The sequence below is a fragment of the Anticarsia gemmatalis genome, chromosome 28 (genome assembly GCF_050436995.1).
Source record: "Anticarsia gemmatalis isolate Benzon Research Colony breed Stoneville strain chromosome 28, ilAntGemm2 primary, whole genome shotgun sequence".
Taxonomy (NCBI): Eukaryota; Metazoa; Arthropoda; class Insecta; order Lepidoptera; family Erebidae; genus Anticarsia; species Anticarsia gemmatalis.
This window is the reverse complement of record NC_134772.1, coordinates 496,101-515,569: the sequence shown is the minus strand read 5'-3', so window position 1 is coordinate 515,569 and position 19,469 is coordinate 496,101. Positions and strand designations below refer to the sequence as shown.

Sequence of the window (19,469 nt, the reverse complement as noted above, 5' to 3'; positions counted from 1 at the left end):
TTATTTATTTACCTTATATATTTATTTATTCAACTCACGTATGTATCTCATTAATTATTCTTTCAAATATACAAATTACATACTGTAACTTTTTTTACTTTTCTAGGCTCTCTTTTTTAGCTGATAAATTATAAATAGTACCTGTTCGGTGTGTACCTATCCAGTATTAATGAAACGAATGGCTCTGAAATAGGTTAGTTGACTATCAGTCAAATCAGCTACTCTTTATGAAATGTCAAAAACACATTTTAGTATACAAATACAACATAGTGACGTCACAGTTTCGTATTTTTTGTCTGTAATAATTTTAATTTCAACATTACTTACGAAAAATATTGACATCGTAATGAGCATTTTGGATTAACCTTTTACGAGTGCAAATTAAATATTTTTTCAAACCAGGTAACTACTCTATTTAATTACAGGACTAACAGAATTAATATGTTTGCCGAAGCATGAAATTCTAGACAAAAAATCAGTAGAACTTTTCAGTAGAAAATTGTAGTTCTGCCCAGAATTCGAACCAGAGTCTCTGCGCTACAAACCCACTAACCATTACTGCACAAGCTTAATACGACAAAACCACTCTTTAAAACAGCTCTAGGGAAAATATACTCTAACTAGCTGACCCGTGCAACTTCGCTTGCGTCACATAAGAGAGATTGGGTCTAAATTTTCCCCGTTTTTGTAACATTTTTTTCTGGTACTCTGCTCCTATTGGTCGTAGCGTGATGATATATAGCCTATAGCCTTCCTCGATAAATGGGCTATCTAACACTGAAAGAATTTTTCAAATCGGGCCAGTAGTTCCTGAGATTAGCGCGTTCAAACAAACAAACAAACAAACAAACTCTTCAGCTTTATAATATTAGTATAGATTATATATAGTACCTATAGATAAGTATAGATTTAACCGGTTAATTTTGTCAAAGTTACTCAAGCCATTCTAAGTAGCCCACGTTTTAATTATTAGTTAATGAATTTCGTCATATCCTATGAAATGAAGGTTAATTATCACTAAGTATATCATAGTAGTTCACTTCGTAAACGATCAGTGTGTTAAGTAACTTGTACATCACATAGACGTAGGTGCAGTGTTTGAGCTGAGCGTCTCCGTGATACAAGTCACGCTTGTTGTTTAACATAACTACGGTTCACCACAAATACTTTAGGGCTTATTTTGGCATTTACCATTCCAAAAATAAGTTAATTCTTATATGAACCAACAATCATCAGTCTAGCCTTTCCAACTATGTTGTAGTCAGCTTCCAGTCTCACCGGATGCAGCTGAATACCAGTATTGTACATGCAGCGACTGTCTATCGGACCTCCACAACACAGTTACCCGGGTTATAACACGATACTAAGTACGACTGGTTGTCAGACTTTCAAGCTTCTGAACACGGAACAATTATTTATGCGATCAACAAATTATTGTTTCGGGTCTGGTTGTACTTCGTGTCCGTTGTTTGTATGTTTGTAAAATTCCCCGCGGCACAAGAGCAAATCTTAGTGCGGGAGTTGTCTTATAAAAAATGAAATTAAATGTAAAACGATATTAAGTATGTATGAAACCTGTATAAGCCAGTTGACAGCGAAATTGCCGCAGTGACCTCAAATACCAAAAAAATACGCAATAAAAATACTATATTATTGTGTATTGCTCTATATATTTATAGTATTTACATAATGCCGGCTCGCACCGGTTGTTGCACTGAAGAGAAAGGTGTTTTACCTGTTCAAGATAACACGTGCTTATGTATGTATGTTTGTATGTATGTATGTGTAGACCACGTGACTGTTGTGCTACAGTGGTGGTAAGAATGACTGTGGTATGTGAGGTACAGGGTTTGAAATCTGGTGAATTTATTTTATCGTATGGTTCGTGGTCAACCTAGTGTCAAAGTTGTTATATCCGAAGGTCTTTGACATGGCTTAACGACTGTTATCCTTATCAGCAACAGCCGGGAACGACTTTTTACGTGCTGTTTGTATCACGGAGACGCTCAGCTCAAACACTGCACCTTCATCTATGTAATGTACAAGTTACTTAACTTACCCCCCGTCTCTGAGGTACACTTAACGGTGGTTTATCTATTCAATAGCGTTAAAACTCATCCAAAAATCGCTATTGAATAGATAAAATACCGTTAAATGTACTCAGAAACCGCGGGTTACTGGGCGTTTACCGACCCGTGAGCGCAACTAGCTATGATCGCTTCAAGCTATGAGCGCTTATGAATGATTTGTACTACAATCATGCTCTTGCAAAACTGGCTAGTTTCAATGAAACTGGCCGTTGCCGAATGTCGGTCAGAAGGACATATAATGTGTATAATATATAATTAATATAATGTATTGTTATATATCTTGCATTATTTCTTGACCTTGTACACTGTGAATTGTTTCAAAGTTCTATGTGTATATGTTACTGTAAAAGCCCGAACGGTGGTAAATCCTAAGATTTTCCGGTAAAACCTAAGATTTACCAACTCTCAATGGTAAAAGTCCGAACAAGCCAGAGTTACAAAACTATGTTACGATATATAAAAAAATCCTCCTTCATAATTATGTTTATAACTATTTCACGGTGTAATTATATACTATGACATTGTTATAAAGAAGGAGTTTTGGGCATAGCGACATGGGTAGGTTAGGTTAGAAGGCTAAGGTGGGAGCGAGCGAAGCGAAGCTCCCACCTTAGCCTTCGTGGTTATTTTTTTTTAACCACCCAGAAGGAGGAGCCCCGCGAAGCGGGGCTCCGGCGACATCTCGATATCATCAAGTGAATATATGTAAAAGTTCGAAATAAAATAATTATTCGGACTTTTACCATTGCCAGTTGGTAAATCTTAGGTTATACCGGAAAATCTCAGGATTTACCACCGTTCGGGCTTTTACAGTAACATATATAAATTAAAATATAATTTCGTGAACCAACTAACTATACGATATAAATGAATGTGCACATATATACATACATACATAAATAAGATTAAGCCTTTTTCCCCTTGGGGTAGGTACAAACCTAAGACGCGACTTGGTTCAGTCAGCTCCAAAAGTAACTGAACAACTTCATATTTTCAAAACCTCTGTGTTACGTAAATTTAATAAATAACTGATTGACATCAGGTAGAATGAGTTAGAATTAAACATTTCAATCAGTGGCAAATGTTTTTCCATGGAATAATGTGCACACGTTAGTACATGGGATTTCAAAAGATTGATTATGACAAGTTACTTTTGGAGCTGACTGTACGAAATACTTACAAACTTTCTTCGCACATTCAGGAAAAATACATTAACCTATTCAAGTTTCTCCTAACTGCTAACTAATGGAAAAGCCTTAGAAAGACATACACAGATCATATCGGTGATGTCTTGTTAAAGGTCAGTTGCTACTCGTAACCGGCGGTCCTGTATGACAACATGTATGTATGTGAATGGAGCAAGGGAAGTTTGTTAGGATCGTACTATGTGACGTTCTTTGGTCTCTGTCTACCATTACGGGAAAATGGCGTGATATTATGTACTAGCTGACTCGCGCAACTTCGCTTGCGTCACATAAGAGAGAATGGGTCATAATTTTCCCCATTTTTGTAACATTTTTTTCTGCTCCTATTGATCGTAGCGTGATGATATATAGCCTATAGCCTTCCTCGATAAATGGGCTATCTATCACTGAAAGAATTTTTCAAATCTGACAAGTAGTTTCAGAGATTAGCGCGTTCAAACAAAGAAACAAACTCTTCATAATATTAGTATAGATGTAATTAATGTTTTACTGATAACCACGGTTCTAATCAAATGAGAGGACAGAAGGGTTTAGCATACCTTCAAGAATTGTTTAAACAGCTCTCAGGCACGCCAATGTTTTCATTCACTATAATGCAAGTGTTCATTATTTCTATTACAATATTATACTATGAAAACATAGTGAGGATGTCTTGCATGCTTTCAAATTGTTTTGACAGGTGAATGGACACATAGTATCTACTTGTATTTCAGTGCCTCTGTGACGCAGTTGGTAGTGTATCCGACTGTCGATAGAGCGGTCTCAGGTTCTAATCGAAGTGCTATTGAACTTTTCTAAATAATTTAAAACTGCACGTCGGTCTCACAGGATTCATGTTGTTACCTCGCCGCAATAACCGTAGCGCCACGTGTGGTGGCTTTGAATTCCACCCGGGACAAATCTTTGTGTGATGAACACGAGTATCTGTTCTGAGCCTGCTTGTTAATGTATCTATATAAGTATGTATTTAGAAGTATATAAGTATGTTTATCAGTTATTTGGTTAGCATAGTACAAGCTTTGCTTAGTTTGGAATCAAATGACTATGTGTGAGTTGTCCAATGATAATTATTTATTTATATTTACAGGGGGTTAGACAAACGGTTGTCCAAACAATTTAGGCATCTAGAGTGTACTGTTGTCGACACATTAGTATTTATTTAATTTAAATTTAAGCCCTTCTCCCATTACGATACGCCCGCGCGACTCTAGTCTCGGAGACTAGTCGCCACGAAGTATCTCACATACATTTGTATGGAGACTCTCACATTACGATACTGGTAGTCTCCATACAAATGTATGTGAGATACTTCGTGGCGACTAGTCTCCGAGACTAGAGTCGCGCGGGCGTATCGTAATGGGAGAAGGGCTTAAGACTCACCGTTTTGGAGATATGATACCTTAAAGACTTATAATTGGACTTTTTTTAAGACCGGGCATATTCAACTAGTTCTTTTTACATATTTCCTCAAAGCTTTGTAGTGCCTATCGCACATTATTTCAAAGGGTATGAAAAATAATTTTGGAAGCTTTTATCTCGATATTTTCGCGTTTTTTTCCCTGGAAAAGAAAACCATATTGCGTGCATCACCTACTATTAGAATATTTCTCAATAGTACCCTGTAGTTTGGTAACGTGCCCGGTATATGACAGACTCGCCACCTATTACATGGGACTAACATTGTTAATGGTGAAACGTGGGTATATTTCATACCTTCGGCTATAACAGTCGTAATATGTATGAAACATCCTTCGTTAGGTTATAGAAACATTGAAAGTATTACCAAAACAATGGATAGTACATACCTTAGCATACATACATACATACATAAAATACTGACCACATCATTTATGAATCAATTGCAGTTATGTCAACAATTATATTGATATATCTAAACATTGTTTGATAATACAATAAGAATGTTTTGAAAATATTATGAATATGTTCTATGAACATATAGTGTTATGGTTTAACGGGTTACAGTGTTATTTCAGTAGTGGCTTGTGAAGGGCTAGGTCGTGTCAGGTTGGTAGTTAAATTTATTTAATTAATTAATTAACCCTTTGTCTTATGCAGTTATTAACACGTACCTTCAATATTTTCTTGGAAGTCGGTTAAAATGTTGATAGTTTTTGAACCGACTCCAATTAAAGTCGATTAAATGATAGTTGTAACCTACTTTTGAAAATAAAGTTATTTAATTTAACTTTAACTTTAAACGAAAGGTTCAAGTCGCCTTAAATGATTTTTTGTTTAATTGACTTTAAAAAATGAGGTTTTAAATTCGTTTATTTTATTATAGATTTTTATTTGGTGATTTGATTTTAATGGTTCTTTATTTTTATTTAAACGCTCGTTTGGAGACGCAAATTGTTAGTGATTGTTACCTTTTCGACTAAAACTTATGTTTCGATCGAGTAAAAGTTTATTATCCTTTTCTAAATGTGTAACGAGTGAAAAAAAGTCGGTTCAAATGATTTAAATATTCCAAAAAATGTTTAAATTAAAATATTTTTTTTTGACTATAATAGAATTTTATTACATATTATACAGTAGAAAACTTATATAACTAAATATTTACATTAAATTATTTATTAGTTAAAATAGTTGTGGTAGTATAAAAGTTAATTTGCGAAATGAATTTAAACATTTATTTATTAATAATCTAATGGTACCATAACGATATTTTGAAGTTCTTTAATCGTTTAAATTAAATTAAATCAGTTAAAGATTGATTGAAATTGATTTGTATCGAATTACCATAACTTTGTTTATATATGTACTAAATGAGTTTATAGATTGTGTATTAGTATGTTATTTAGGTCATAAACCTAAGTATATAAATAAAAATTAATCAGCGAAATGTGTGTATGTGCATAACTTTTCAACAACTAAACTAAATTGAATGATGCTTTTTTTAATATGTTTGTAACTGTCGGGACACGGTTTGTATGGGATCGATGGGATCAAAATTCCCACGGGAATGGAATCAACGGGATAAAATTGTTAAACCCGGACGAAGTCAGGCCAGTCCGCTAGTAATAAATATTTTAGAACAACTCACACACGGCCATCTGATTCCAAACTAAGCAGAGCTTGTATTATGGTAACCAAAGAACTGATAAACATACTTATACACTTGTAAATACATACTTATATAGATACATTAACAAGCAGGCTCGGGACAGGGGTTCCGTTTATCCCCTTTGGGTACAGAATCCTAAAAACTGAAAAAAAGTAGCTATGTAAATTAGACGAGATACAAGATCCTAGATCTTTCAATTAGCAACCGGACAAACGACCCGTTGCGCCACAGAGGTAGTCAGTGTACTCAAACATTATAAGTTGGAACTCTTCTTGATTCGCAGTTCTTTCTTTATCGTATGGTTAGTGGTCAACCTAGTGTCAAAGTTGTTCAAGCCACCCGAAGGCCTTTGACGTGGCTTAATGACTGTTATCTTAATTGACAACAACCGGGACCGACTTCTTACGTGTCCTTCCGAAGCACAGAGACGTCCAGTTCAAATACCACTATGCGGTCACCCATCTATGGAATGACCGCGCCATGGTTTGCTTAACCCACAGATCGTTTACCGACCGGTGAGCACAACTGGCTATGGGCGCCTCGCTTGATTCATAGTGAAAGTTGTTGACTAAGTCAAAACAATGGTATCATTGTGACGCTAGCTTTTCTAAGGTTTCTCTTTATTTACTGCTCTATATACTAAGATTGCAGTGATAGCCGAGTGGTTTAAGTTGGCACCTCCCACGCAAGTGGTCGCAGGTTCAAATCCACAACACACCAATGACTTTTCCAAGTTATGTGTGTATTAGAAATAATTATCACTTGCTTAACGGTGGAGGAAAAACATCGTGATGCAACCTTGCATGCCTAAAATTTGTTTAATACATTTATTGTGGGCTATGCAAAGTCTCTAACCCGCACTTGGCCAGCGTGGTGGACTCAAGGACTAACACCTCCTTAATTATGGGAGGAGACCCTTGCCCTGCAGTGGGACATTAATGGGTTAAATTTGTTAGTTTATTGTTTTTAAGGGTTCCGTGCCTTATAGGTAAAAACGGAATCCTATTACTAACTACTTACTTTGCTATCTTTTCAAATTCGTTCAGCAGTTCTTGAGTATTATGACTCACATACATACAAATCGACCTTTATACTGTTATCGATAAATGAATGAAACATAACTAATTAATGATTTAATGCTTTTTAAGTAATTATAATTGATTAACGATAATATGAAATGTTAGTGTATCGAATGATCGCAAAGTCATTGGTTCGATTCCCCGGTTAAGCAAAAAATTGCATAAATTCGTAGTAGGTAGGTACCTTTTTATATGCATAGCTTCGTTTAGGAACGCATGAAAGAAACGTATTTTTGTATAACTAATGCTCTATTTAATTTTTGTACACGTAGTAAGCAGTATTTTGCAAACATGCCTGTTCCTTGCGTATAATTTTGTTTTTTTTTGTTAAACAATTTTTTTTTAATAATTTTGACTATCCGGGACTCAAAACAGGAACCCTGTGATCAGTATTTTCTCACTTTATGATTTACAGAGAGGTTCATTGTTTATAAAGAAAACATAATATTTTGGAAAATTTAATATATTTATAATAAGTTTGCCGGCCCCGGGATACAAATCCAAAACTTTGCTGTCTGAATCACAAAGGTAGGATATTATTTTTGAACAAAATTTCATTTCTTTATAATGTCCGTGAAAAATTTTACCTTGACATACATAACCGTCAGGTTACGAGTATTAAATTAATCATCATTTATTACACTAATATAAAAAGACAGAATTATTCCTTGATACAAACAATAAAGATTATTCTAATAACTACTAATTATGTACTTAAACATAGAACAAAGACACGACTAACTGATTTCACACGACACTACATTGTATACTCACGTCGCTTGAAGCGCTTTACTACATAAAATCAGTCTAGTCTTTCTTCCAACTATGTTGGAGACGGCTTCCAGTCTCACCGGATGCAGCTGAATATTTGTAGTTAACAGTAGTCAGAAGCTTGAAACTCTCACAGCAAGTCTTACTTAGTATCGTGTTATAACCCAGGTAACTGTGTTGTGTAGGTCCGATAGACAGTCGCTCCATGTGAAATACTGGTATTCAGCTGCATCCGGTGAGACTTGAAGCCGACTCCAACATAATTTGGAAGAAAGGTTAGACTCAAACACCCATATCTATGTATAATTGAGCATATTTATAATTAACTAGCTGACCCGGCGAACTTCGTACCGCCTAAAATATGCAAAATTAAGTGTATATTTTTTAATATTTCTGAGAGATTTTCTTAATATTTTTTTCCTTAAGAACCTTCTCCTAATAATAACAAATACGACACAAAAAATATTAGTAAAATCGGTCCAGCCATTCACGCGATGCCGTGACCAAGGAAAACGGGTTTCATTTTTATAAATATAGAATAATATTGATATGACGTATTAGTTGTACAGATTGCTGAAAGCGCTTAGTTGTGTAACAATTTGCACTCGGCACTTTGTGGAACGGAACGCAACGAGTATAGATTGTGCTTGTCACATTTGAATTACGAATCTCATAGTTGGCGGGAAAATTGCGAAAAAAAATATTATGTTTCTTTTTTTATTTAAAGATTCCTGTTACATAATATTTGAATTAAAAAAAATGTATTAGGCGGGAAAATAAAAAAAAGGTTTTCTTTTAATATGTTTGTGACATCTTAAAATTAAAATTTTGGGAACGGAAAATTGGACGTACCTACCTTTAAATTTATTTTGTTGTTTTAAAATTGTTGATGTGAGGTAAAGTCCTCTGTAAATAAAATTAATATTTTAAATAAATAAATAAACGTGCTCTTAGTGACTGGTTTGTTAAAGTGTTAAGTACTTTTGTGTTAAAATTATTGGTTTTTGTTTCTGTGGCGAGGTGATTGACCAGACAAATACGTAAGTGTTTTAAATGATTTAAATTTAATAATAATTGTTATTAAAAGTAAATATTATTAAAAGTAATTCAATAAAAGTTACTTTCAATATTAGTTGATTCGTTATTTTCGAAAATCTACTTCTTGGCTGTTAATTGCTTCGGTTATAAATTTTAAATAAATCTACTTTTCATCAGTAAATCTTTAGATAGATATAAACTCGCTCATGGCCACGACTTCGTCCGGAGAATAAATTCGAAACTAAAAGGTATCCTATAATGGCTAGAATGTATGTTATTATAATATTAGGTCGGGGAAAAAGTCTTTTCGCATTACAGTATGTATGAACTTGTAATAAAATCATTTCTCTACACAAAAAAGCTCGATATTTGGGTACCTCACGAGCTCACTGAAAGAAACCTAATGAACCGTGTACTCATTTGTTATTCTTGAAGCAAAAGAGATTTTATTACAAGTTCATACATACTATAATGCGAAGACTTTTTCCCCGACCTATTATATACGGGTTATAGAGGGCTCTCCGGTCAGTAGATAGCGAAAGAATAACAAACATACAAGTATTCTAAGACTTATAGTACTTTGCCAGACCCGGGAATCGAACCCGAGACATGGCGATCAGCAGTCGCATATACTACCGACGCGCTATACATCGTTTACGATACTAGTAGGATAAAATAATTTTGATAAAAGTGTGTGAAAAATTCGTAGTTATCTTATCACGACCTGAAATTTCCGACACAATGTGGTTCTTGCTACGTGCAAATATATACTGAAATAATCTAAAAACCTTGAAGATAAATAAATAAATAATATAATATGACTGTCTCCGTGGCGCAGTGGTTTAGGCCGCTAACATTGCGTTGAGCAGTCGTGGGTTCGATACCTACACAGAACAATTATTTGTGCAATCCACATATAATTGTTTCGGGTTTGGTTGTACTTTGTGTCCGTTGTTTGTATGTTTGTAAAAGTCCCCGCGACACAAAAGCAATTCTTAGTGCGGGAGTTGTCTTTAAATAAATAAAGAGCCTTGAAGATATTGGTATTTAATTGTGTTAAAAATATGTATCAAGTTGTGCTACTTTATATTGAAACAATTTCGGACAAATTAGAAAATTAAATATCTCCATGTAAAGTTAAAATTTTGTATGGAAGTAGGTTACTTTGATAATTCTATTCTATAGCTATTTAGAGTACCTAAAGCAGTGATAGCCGAGTGGTATAAGTTGACACCTCCCACGCAAGTAGTCGCAGGTTCGAATCCGAGGCAACACACCAATGACTTTTCGAAGTTATGTGTGTATTAGAAATAATTATCACATGCTCCAACGGTGAAGGAAAACATCGTGAGGAAACCTTGCATGCCTAAAATTTGTTTAAAAAACATTTATTAAGGGCATGCAAATGCCCAACCCGCACTTGGCCAGCGTGGTGGACTCAAGGCCTAACCCCTCCCTCATTACGGGAGGAGACCCTTGCCCAGCAGTGGGACATAAATGGGTTAAATTTATTAATTATAAAATGATGAGGACATGAAAAGTTCCCAACCCGCAGTTGGTCAGCGTGGTGGACTCAAGGCCTAACCCCTCCCTCATTACGGGAGAAGACTGTTACCCAGCAGTGGGACAGTAATGGGTAAAAAAAGAAGACAAGGAAAGGTTCAAAATATTAAAGAAACATGCTTAATATCCGTTATTTATTAATGAGTTAACAATTTTCTTTGTAATACCATTTAAAAAATTTGTTTCGTCGTATCCACTTGTGTCAATACAATTTTTAAATTACAAATTATGACCATATTTACGTATTTCCTTAATATATGTATGTACGTTGATAAAAATTTACACAAGACGAGCTTTTGTTATTATTCTCTAATTATTCAATCGATATTTTATCTTACTAATATTTTAATTACGAAAAGGATGTATGTATGCATGTTTGTAACTCAATCACAACAAATCTACTGACCGGATTTTGATGGATTTGTAGCTTATGTGCCAGGATAACAAAAGCTATAGAAATATTGGCTATAAAAAGTATTTAAGGGTAAAAAGTATCAATTGAAATCTTACATGAGTTTTGCACGCATAGTTTCCGAGATTTCGTGAAAGTATTTTTCCTTCTTTTTTTCAAGATGGCGGTCGGGAGACTAGAGTGGCGACCTCACAAACTTGAGGTTAAGCTTCTATTGCGAACACACATGTCCCAAAAATAGAATTGCGTCTCCTTGAAAATGCAATACTTGGTACTTAAGTTGTAATATTGTAGTGGACAAGTAACCGTATCTGTAGTTTTAAGTCGCGAACATAAAGAAGGCTACTTCAAGGAACTTTTTTTGAAACATTAGTTATTATCACACCTTGCATGTAACCGCAAATACATAGGTATTCACCTCAGACCGGTTCCTTACCTATACGATCACATGACTGCAACTTTATACACAATAACGCGCAAAAAACATGTTTTGACAACTGAGTCAATTTGTATTAATATTATAAACTAGAGGCCGCCCGCGACTTCGTCCGCGTGGAAACTCTTCCCGTGTAAATCTCGATTCGGATTCGGGATAAAACGTAGCCTATATGTTATTTTGGGTCTTTAGCTACAAATTTCATCGTAATCGGATCAGTGATATTTGCGTGAAAGACTAACAAACATCCATACATACATATATACAAGCAATCTCACAAACTTTCACATTTATTATATTAGTAGGATGAAATAGTTACATTATCTGCCTTCTTGAAAAACAAAACGGCTGGACGGAAAGATTATATTTTTTGAACTTTAAAGCACGTGGTTTCACCACGATGTTTTCCTTCCCCGTTATAACAAGTGATCATCTATACTAATATTATAAAGCTGAAGAGTTTGTTTGTTTGTTTGTTTGTTTGTTTGTTTGTTTGTTTGTTTGTTTGTTTGTTTGTTTGTTTGTTTGAACGCGCTAATCTCGGGAACTACTGGTCCGATTTGAAAAATTCTTTCAGTGTTAGATAGCCCATTTATCGAGGAAGGCTATAGGCTATATATCATCACGCTACGACCAATAGGAGCAAAGTACCAGTGAAAAATGTTACAAAAACGGGGAAAATTATGATTCTCTTATGTGACGCAAGCGAAGTTGCGCGGGTCAGCTAGTTATTTATAATACACACATCACTTGGAAAACTCATTGGTGTGTTGCCTGTAGTTCGACAAACCCAGGTGATTTTTAAATGGCTTTTAATGTTTTTTTTCCACCCATGATAGTCCCACTGCTGGGCAAGGGTTTTCTCCCGACCGAGAGAGGGGTTAGGCCTTGAGTCCACCAGCAAAGAAATATGGTAACGTAAAAAGATATTGTACAAAATATACGAAAAATAAAAATGATTCATCATACCTATTAACTAGAATATTTTACAACTCTTTTAAAAGAGGCATCGTAAATCTATACTAATATTATAAAGCTGAAGAGTTTGTTTGTTTGTTTGTTTGTTTGAACGCGCTAATCTCGGGAACTACTGGTCCGATTTGGAAAATTCTTTCAGTGTTAGATAGTCCATTTATCGAGGAAGGCTATAGGCTATATAACATCACGCTACGGTCATTAGGAGCGGAGAAGCAACGAAAAATGTTACGAAAACGGGGAAAATTTTGACCCATTCTCTTCAGTGACGCAAGCGAAGTTGCGCGGGTCAGCTAGTCGTAAATAAAACCATATTTTCCTTTTAGTTACGGAAGATAATACATTTAAAACTAATTCGTTTCGGTCACATTTTTACATTTGTTTTATCTTAACTAACACATAACTAATAATGAGGCTATTCTTAGCTAAATAATGCGTTTAAAAGCGTCTTTACAGGCGGTACAGCAATGTAAGCAAGGTATAGAAATGGATGGGTGACCATTTACAAAAAGTTGTACGGATAACTTATTTGTGTTAGTTAAATAATGAAGTTATTATTACCTAGATAATGCGTTTAATAGCGTCTTCATAGGTGGTATAGCAATGGAAGCAAGTTATAGAAATGGATAGGTGGACCTTCTACAAAATTTGTAGCGATAACTAGTGAATTTACTCAAATGCGAACATATTTGCTATTCTGTTAAGAACTGTTCTAATTAGTATTGACGAGTGAAAAATACTATTTTTTACGTTTAGGCGCAAGTTTTGCTGCAACGCTTACAGTGCTTCGTATATACATTTAAGGGGGTCAAAATTAAACCCATCATGATTATCATAAGGTCACTTTACACATCTGAGAGTTATTTAAACAGTTCTGAAAGAGATAAAACGTTTCAAATCCGCACTTGATTAGAGTGGTGAAATCAGGAACTAACCCCTCTATTACTTGGGAGAATACCCGTGCCCAGCAGTGGGACATAGTTTACTGTTTAGATAAATAAAAATGTAAATATTATGATGTGGGTTACAATGATCTGTGCCAGTAATTGTCTCACGGCCGTGTCATTGTTGATAACAAAAGAAATGACCTTACTTTGTCAATATCTTATCTACAGGTGTTTGCTACGTTTATTTCACTTAATTTTTATTTATTTACTAGCTGACCCGTGCAACTTCGCTTGCGTTTAAGAGGAAGAGTCAAAATTTTCCCCGTTTTTGTAACATTTTTCGTTGCTACTCCGCTCATAATTACCGTAGCGTGATGTTATATAGCCTATAGCCTTCCTCGGGCTATCTAACACTGAAAGAATTATTCGAATCAGACCAGTAGTTCCTGAGATTAGCGCGTTCAAACAAACAAACAAACAATCAAACAAACAAACTCTTCAGCTTTATAATATTAGTATAGATTAGCCGGTATAAGTTGGGTACCTCCCACGCAAATGGTTGCAGGTTCAAACCAACACACCAATGACTTTTCCAAGTTATGTGTGTATTAGAAATAATGATCACTTGTTCCAACGGTGAAGGAAAACATCGTGATGCAACCTTGCATGCCTGAGAGTTCTTTAGAACAGTTCTTGCGTCATGTCGAAGGACTTGGACGACTTGAATAATTTTGACACTAGTCACTAGTTTGACCAAACCACACACTACAAGAACAGCCCAATCTTAATTTAAAGTCATAAAATCCTAGAATTTTATCAAAATGGGATTCGAACCCTCTTAATCATAAAGTTGATATCTATAAGAATAAGGCACCCAAAGACGCCCATGGCCAGTTGCGTTCACCGGTCGGTGAACGATCTGTGGGTTAAGCAACCCTTGGCGCGGTCATTCCATAGATGGGTGACCGCATAGTGGTATTAGAACTGGGCGTCTCCGCGCTTCGGAGGGCACGCAAAAAGTCGGTCCCGGTTGTTGTCTACTAAGATAACAGTCGTTAAGCCACGTCAAAGGCCTTCGGGCTTGAACAACTTTGACACTAGGTTGACCACTAACCATACGATAAGTAGTAGTATAAGGCAACGTTTGTGAATAAATCGAGTAGCATGTTGAATGTCAATTATTGTGACCACCGTGCCCTTGTAACGAATACAAGCATTTATCTAATTGTTCTGCACTGAGAAACAATGTATTAAGTTGGTTTATTTATTTGTTTTTATATTGACACCGACTACTCTTAACAAGTGGCCAAATCTTAATTATTTTTATGATATTCCTGTGTCTTTAAATGTATTTTAAACTTTACGAATTTTTTATTTTAAATCGGTTAAGCTATAGTCCAGATTTTACGATTCTGCTGTACACTGTTCGGTTACCTACACCACGGAAACGATTTGAGTGAAAATTTTGCAAAATTAGTTCGAGACCCGAGAAAAAGCGTACGCTTTTATCCCGCGAATCCCACGGGTAATTTAACATTTTAATTAACTTTTTCTCAACCCGCACTTGGCCAGCGTGTTGGACTCAAGGCTTTACCCCTCCCCCTCGTTTGGGAGGAGACCCTTGTCCTGCAGTGGGGCAGTAAGGGGTAAAAAAAACTGTATTTACCAAAACAAAGTAGTTGTATCGAACATGATACCGTCAGTTGCATAAGGCTGCGGGTCACACTGATATTTTCAATAAAGAATTTTGTATACCTCCGTCAACATTGCAGACAAGACTCTCTATTTAGTTGTTGGACTAAAGTTTTAACAGGTTATACATATATGTTTTGTTACAAATTAAAAACTATCTTCTGTAATTTTACTGTACTTCTATTGTCACGAACCCATCACCACTACTTTTCTAAATTTTTCATCATCAGAATCTAACATTGTCTTCTCATTGTCCACAGAGAGCCGAGCCAGGACTTGGTGGCTGTGCGGGTCCCGATCAATGGCATGACATGCCAGTCCTGCGTCAGAAGCATCGAGGGCTCAGTGCGGGAGCTGCCCGGCATACAGTACGTTAAGGTGAGGTTCGAACCTATACATCTATAGTGCCTTAGCGACTTAGTTAACGACAGCCGCACGAATGCATCTGTGAGGTTAAGCCACGCTTGCCGAGGTTGTTCTGTGGATGTATAGATGTATGAAGAGATGCAAGGTCTGCAACTAGGATTTGAACCTAAGAACCCTAGTACAATGTTTCTGATTCTATACCTAGTTGTTTTAGTAAAGGGCCGCTTAAGTTGGACGTCGAAATCCGGCTACAGCGACCTTTGTTTATAGTGTCCAAGTGTGTGTAATACACAGGTAGACTATATAAGTATATACCTTTACTTTAAGTTATACAACGTTTCCTCACGATGTTTTCCTTCACCGTTAGAACCAGTGATAATTATTTCTAATACACACATAACTTCCAAAAGTCATTGGTGTGTTTCTTTGGGTTTGAACCTGCAACCACTTGCGTGGGAGGTACCAACTTATACCACTCGGCAATCACTGCATGCTTAAAGCATTATGAAAGTACCATCTAATAAATTATTTCTCTTCGTATTTCCAGGTGGAGTTATCAGAACACGCCGGCTACTTCAGATATGACCCTCACGCCATCACGGTGGAGGCCATCAGGGCGCACATACACGACATGGGCTTTGACGTGCCTGACAACGCTGACCACGAGACCAGGTGAGACCCTCGACCTTGCTTCACAGTCCAATAAGTGTCAGATAATCTATCTGCTGGATAAAGTGAAAGCAAATAAATAAATGTCATTGGACAGCTCATATACGGTCATTTGATTCCAATCTATGGTAACCATATAACTGATATTCATTCAATAGTGAAAAATTTAAACTATAACAACTGTCAGAATACCACCTGCTATTTATTTTAAAGCATTTTTTAAACTGTGCGTTAATCCTTTGTTTGTTATAAAATTTCCCGCACTAAGAATTGCTCTTGTGTCGCGAGGACTTTTACAAACATAAGACACAAAGTACAACCAGACCCGAAATAGCTATTTGTGGATGGAAATGGGAATCGAACGAACTACCGACGCAAATTTAGCGGCGTGCAGAAACCATTGCGCCTCGGAGTCTCAGTCAATCTTTAGTTTAGTAAAGAGTCTTTCCCTCTTATTCATAAAAATATATGAAGTTATGAAAGGCTTATAAAGAGTTTTGTTTCTTTCACTCTTTAACGAAGTGAAAAAGAGAAAACATATTTTTGTAGTTGTTTAACTAGAATAGGTTTATAGTGTCTTTATGAATAAGAGGGTTTGTATATACATATGTATAGACAACCTCGCTCATGTCCGATGTACGCGTATAAATTATGCGTAATATCGTCAACGCGTGTACTTATGTATTAAGTCTTTGTTTAACATAATATACTCTAAGACGACAGGGTTGAACGCTTATTTACCATTGCGTCAACTCATCGTATGTTTAGTGGTCAACCTAGTGTTATAGTTGTTCAAGCCTGAACGGCTGAACAATTGTTTAATGGCAATGAGACCGACTTTTAACATGTCCTCTTAAGCACGGAGAGGCCCAGCTCAAATATCACTATGCGGTCACCCATCTATAGGATGTCCGCACTAAGGTTGCTTACACAATTTACACGGTTGATTTACACGGGAAGGGTTTCCATGCGGACGAAGTCGCGGGCGGCCTCTAGCAAAGTATAATGGTGCGTGCTATATTTACGTCTTGAAGAGAAGTTCCCCCATATCTGTTTTGTTAATAAGTGTTTCGATAAAAAGAAAGTGGTTTGCATAATTGATTAGTAATGATTATATAAATATGTAGGCCTAGGGGTGGTGAATATTTATGTGAAAAAGTCTATTGTTGATTTCAAATTCAAAAGTGGGAGATGTCATTTAAAAAAATGGTGTAATATTGACACCTACTTAAAGAGTCGTTACCCGACCCGGGAATCCAACCCGAAATCTGATCAGAACGACAATTCTTATTCTAGAGCAGGGGTTCCCAACCTTTTCTTAGTCCGAGACCACTTTTATATATTTCTTGTAAGCAGGGATCCCTTAGTAAGTATATTAAAAACTAGCTTTTACCCGCGACTTCGTCCGCCACCTGAATTTTCCCATGGCAATGCGTCACTTTCCCGGGGTAAAAAGTAGCCTATGTCCTTTCTCGGGTATCGAAATATGACCATACCAAATTTCATGAAAATTGGTTCAGTAGTTTAGCCGTGATTGAGTAACAGACAGACAGAGTTACTTTCGCATTTATAATATTAGTATGGATAAAGCGTAATAATATAGTCATCCTGAGAATTTAAAATTTTAACATCAATCGCGGACCATATTTTGACTTCCGCGGACCACTGGTTAGGATCCATTGTCCTAGAGGTACATAGGTCATATTAGCAAGATCTATATCCCATTGATTTTTAACCGTTTAGTAGCAGCCCTAAGTGTAGCATTTATCAGTAAATCCTCGAGGCATTGTTAAACAAGGTGTTACAACGGCTCGTTTCATTACCATTAGTCGCTTGTCTATTGCACTAGTCTAGTTAGTCTATCAGTAGCACCATTCATCATGGCGTTGATTCTGTCTGTGTAAGTCTTTATTTATTAATTACTAGCTGACCCCCGCAGCTCCGCTCTCGCTTTCTTGTTTTTATTTAATACCGTGCATTTTCAAATTTATTCACCTTTTACACCTTCTCTGGACTTCCACAAATAATTCAAGACCAAAACTAGCCAATTCGGTTCAGCCGTTCACGAGTTTTAGCGAGACTAACGAACAGCAATTCATTTTTATATTTATTTATTATTATTCTACTGCACCGGTTCCCAAATATTGGCCTACCGCTCCCTTTTCTAGTAAAAATAAATTTAGTGCCCCCTTTTAGATGATATTTGCATTATTTTTGCGTGTTTATGTTATTTATCATTTGTCTTTAGCCTCACTACCGCCTGCTAGGGGACAGTATCGCCCACTTTTAGAACCTAAGTTCTACTGGGTCATTACAGACCCCAACACGCAAAAATCTCTTTAGCTTCAAGAATCACAAATGAGTACACGGTTCATTAGGTTTCTTTCGATGAGCTCGTGAGGTACAAAAATCTTTTCTCTACACAAAAAAGCTCGATATTTGTGTTATTACAAGTTCATACATACTATAATGCGAAAAGACTTTACCGGACCTTATATTTTATTTAAGTTACGTGTTGCTTGTTCCAGACACCTATTACCAAAGGAGATCCCCACGGAGCTGCTGATCGACATGTCCGGCACAGGCGAGGCCGAGGACATGGACGTACTCATCAACGTCATCGGCATGACTTGTCAATCTTGCGTCAATACCATTGAAGGTATGTATCTTATGATTAACTTTCTATCAAAATCCTTTCTTAGCGGATGTCTTCGTCATAACATCTACCTGCATGTCAAATTTCAGCTCGATCCGTCCAGTGGTTTGTGCTGTGCGTTGATAGATCACTATGTCAGTCAGTCAGCTTTGAGTTATGAGTTTTGAGAGGCTCATGAAAATGTGTGTAGGTGGTATTTTCTTGAGGACCTCGTGGCTTAGTAACAACAACCGCCCAGATCGATCTCTGAGGTTAAGCTACGCTAAGCTAATTTTTTTCTCTATATCTTATACATATCGAGTCCCTCCGTGTTTCGGACGGCACGTTAAATTGTGGGTCCCGACTGTCATTTTCAAAGATCTTTGACAGTCGTTAACAGTAGTAAGAAGAAAGTCTGACAACCAGCTAACCCAACCTTACCGAAAGGTATCTTGTTATAAGCCAGGTAACTGTGTTGGTCCGATAGACACTCGCTGCATGTAAAACACTGGTATTCAGCTGCATCCGGTGAGACTGGAAGCCGACTCCAACATAGTAGGAAGAAA

The 19,469-nt window shown here is 36.4% G+C and overlaps 1 protein-coding gene across 4 annotated transcripts in view; it reads left to right on the top strand.

Moving 5' to 3' along the window:
* ATP7 (copper-transporting ATPase 1) overlaps window positions 1–19,469 on the top strand; it is a 68,471-nt gene that overhangs the window by 25,660 nt on the left and 23,342 nt on the right. For all 4 annotated transcript variants that reach the window (XM_076132741.1, XM_076132739.1, XM_076132742.1 and 1 more), the window contains 3 exons: window positions 15,494–15,611; window positions 16,147–16,271; window positions 18,797–18,927. In XM_076132741.1, coding sequence (XP_075988856.1) covers window positions 15,494–15,611; window positions 16,147–16,271; window positions 18,797–18,927 — 374 coding nt within the window. The remainder of the gene's footprint in view (window positions 1–15,493; window positions 15,612–16,146; window positions 16,272–18,796; window positions 18,928–19,469) is intronic.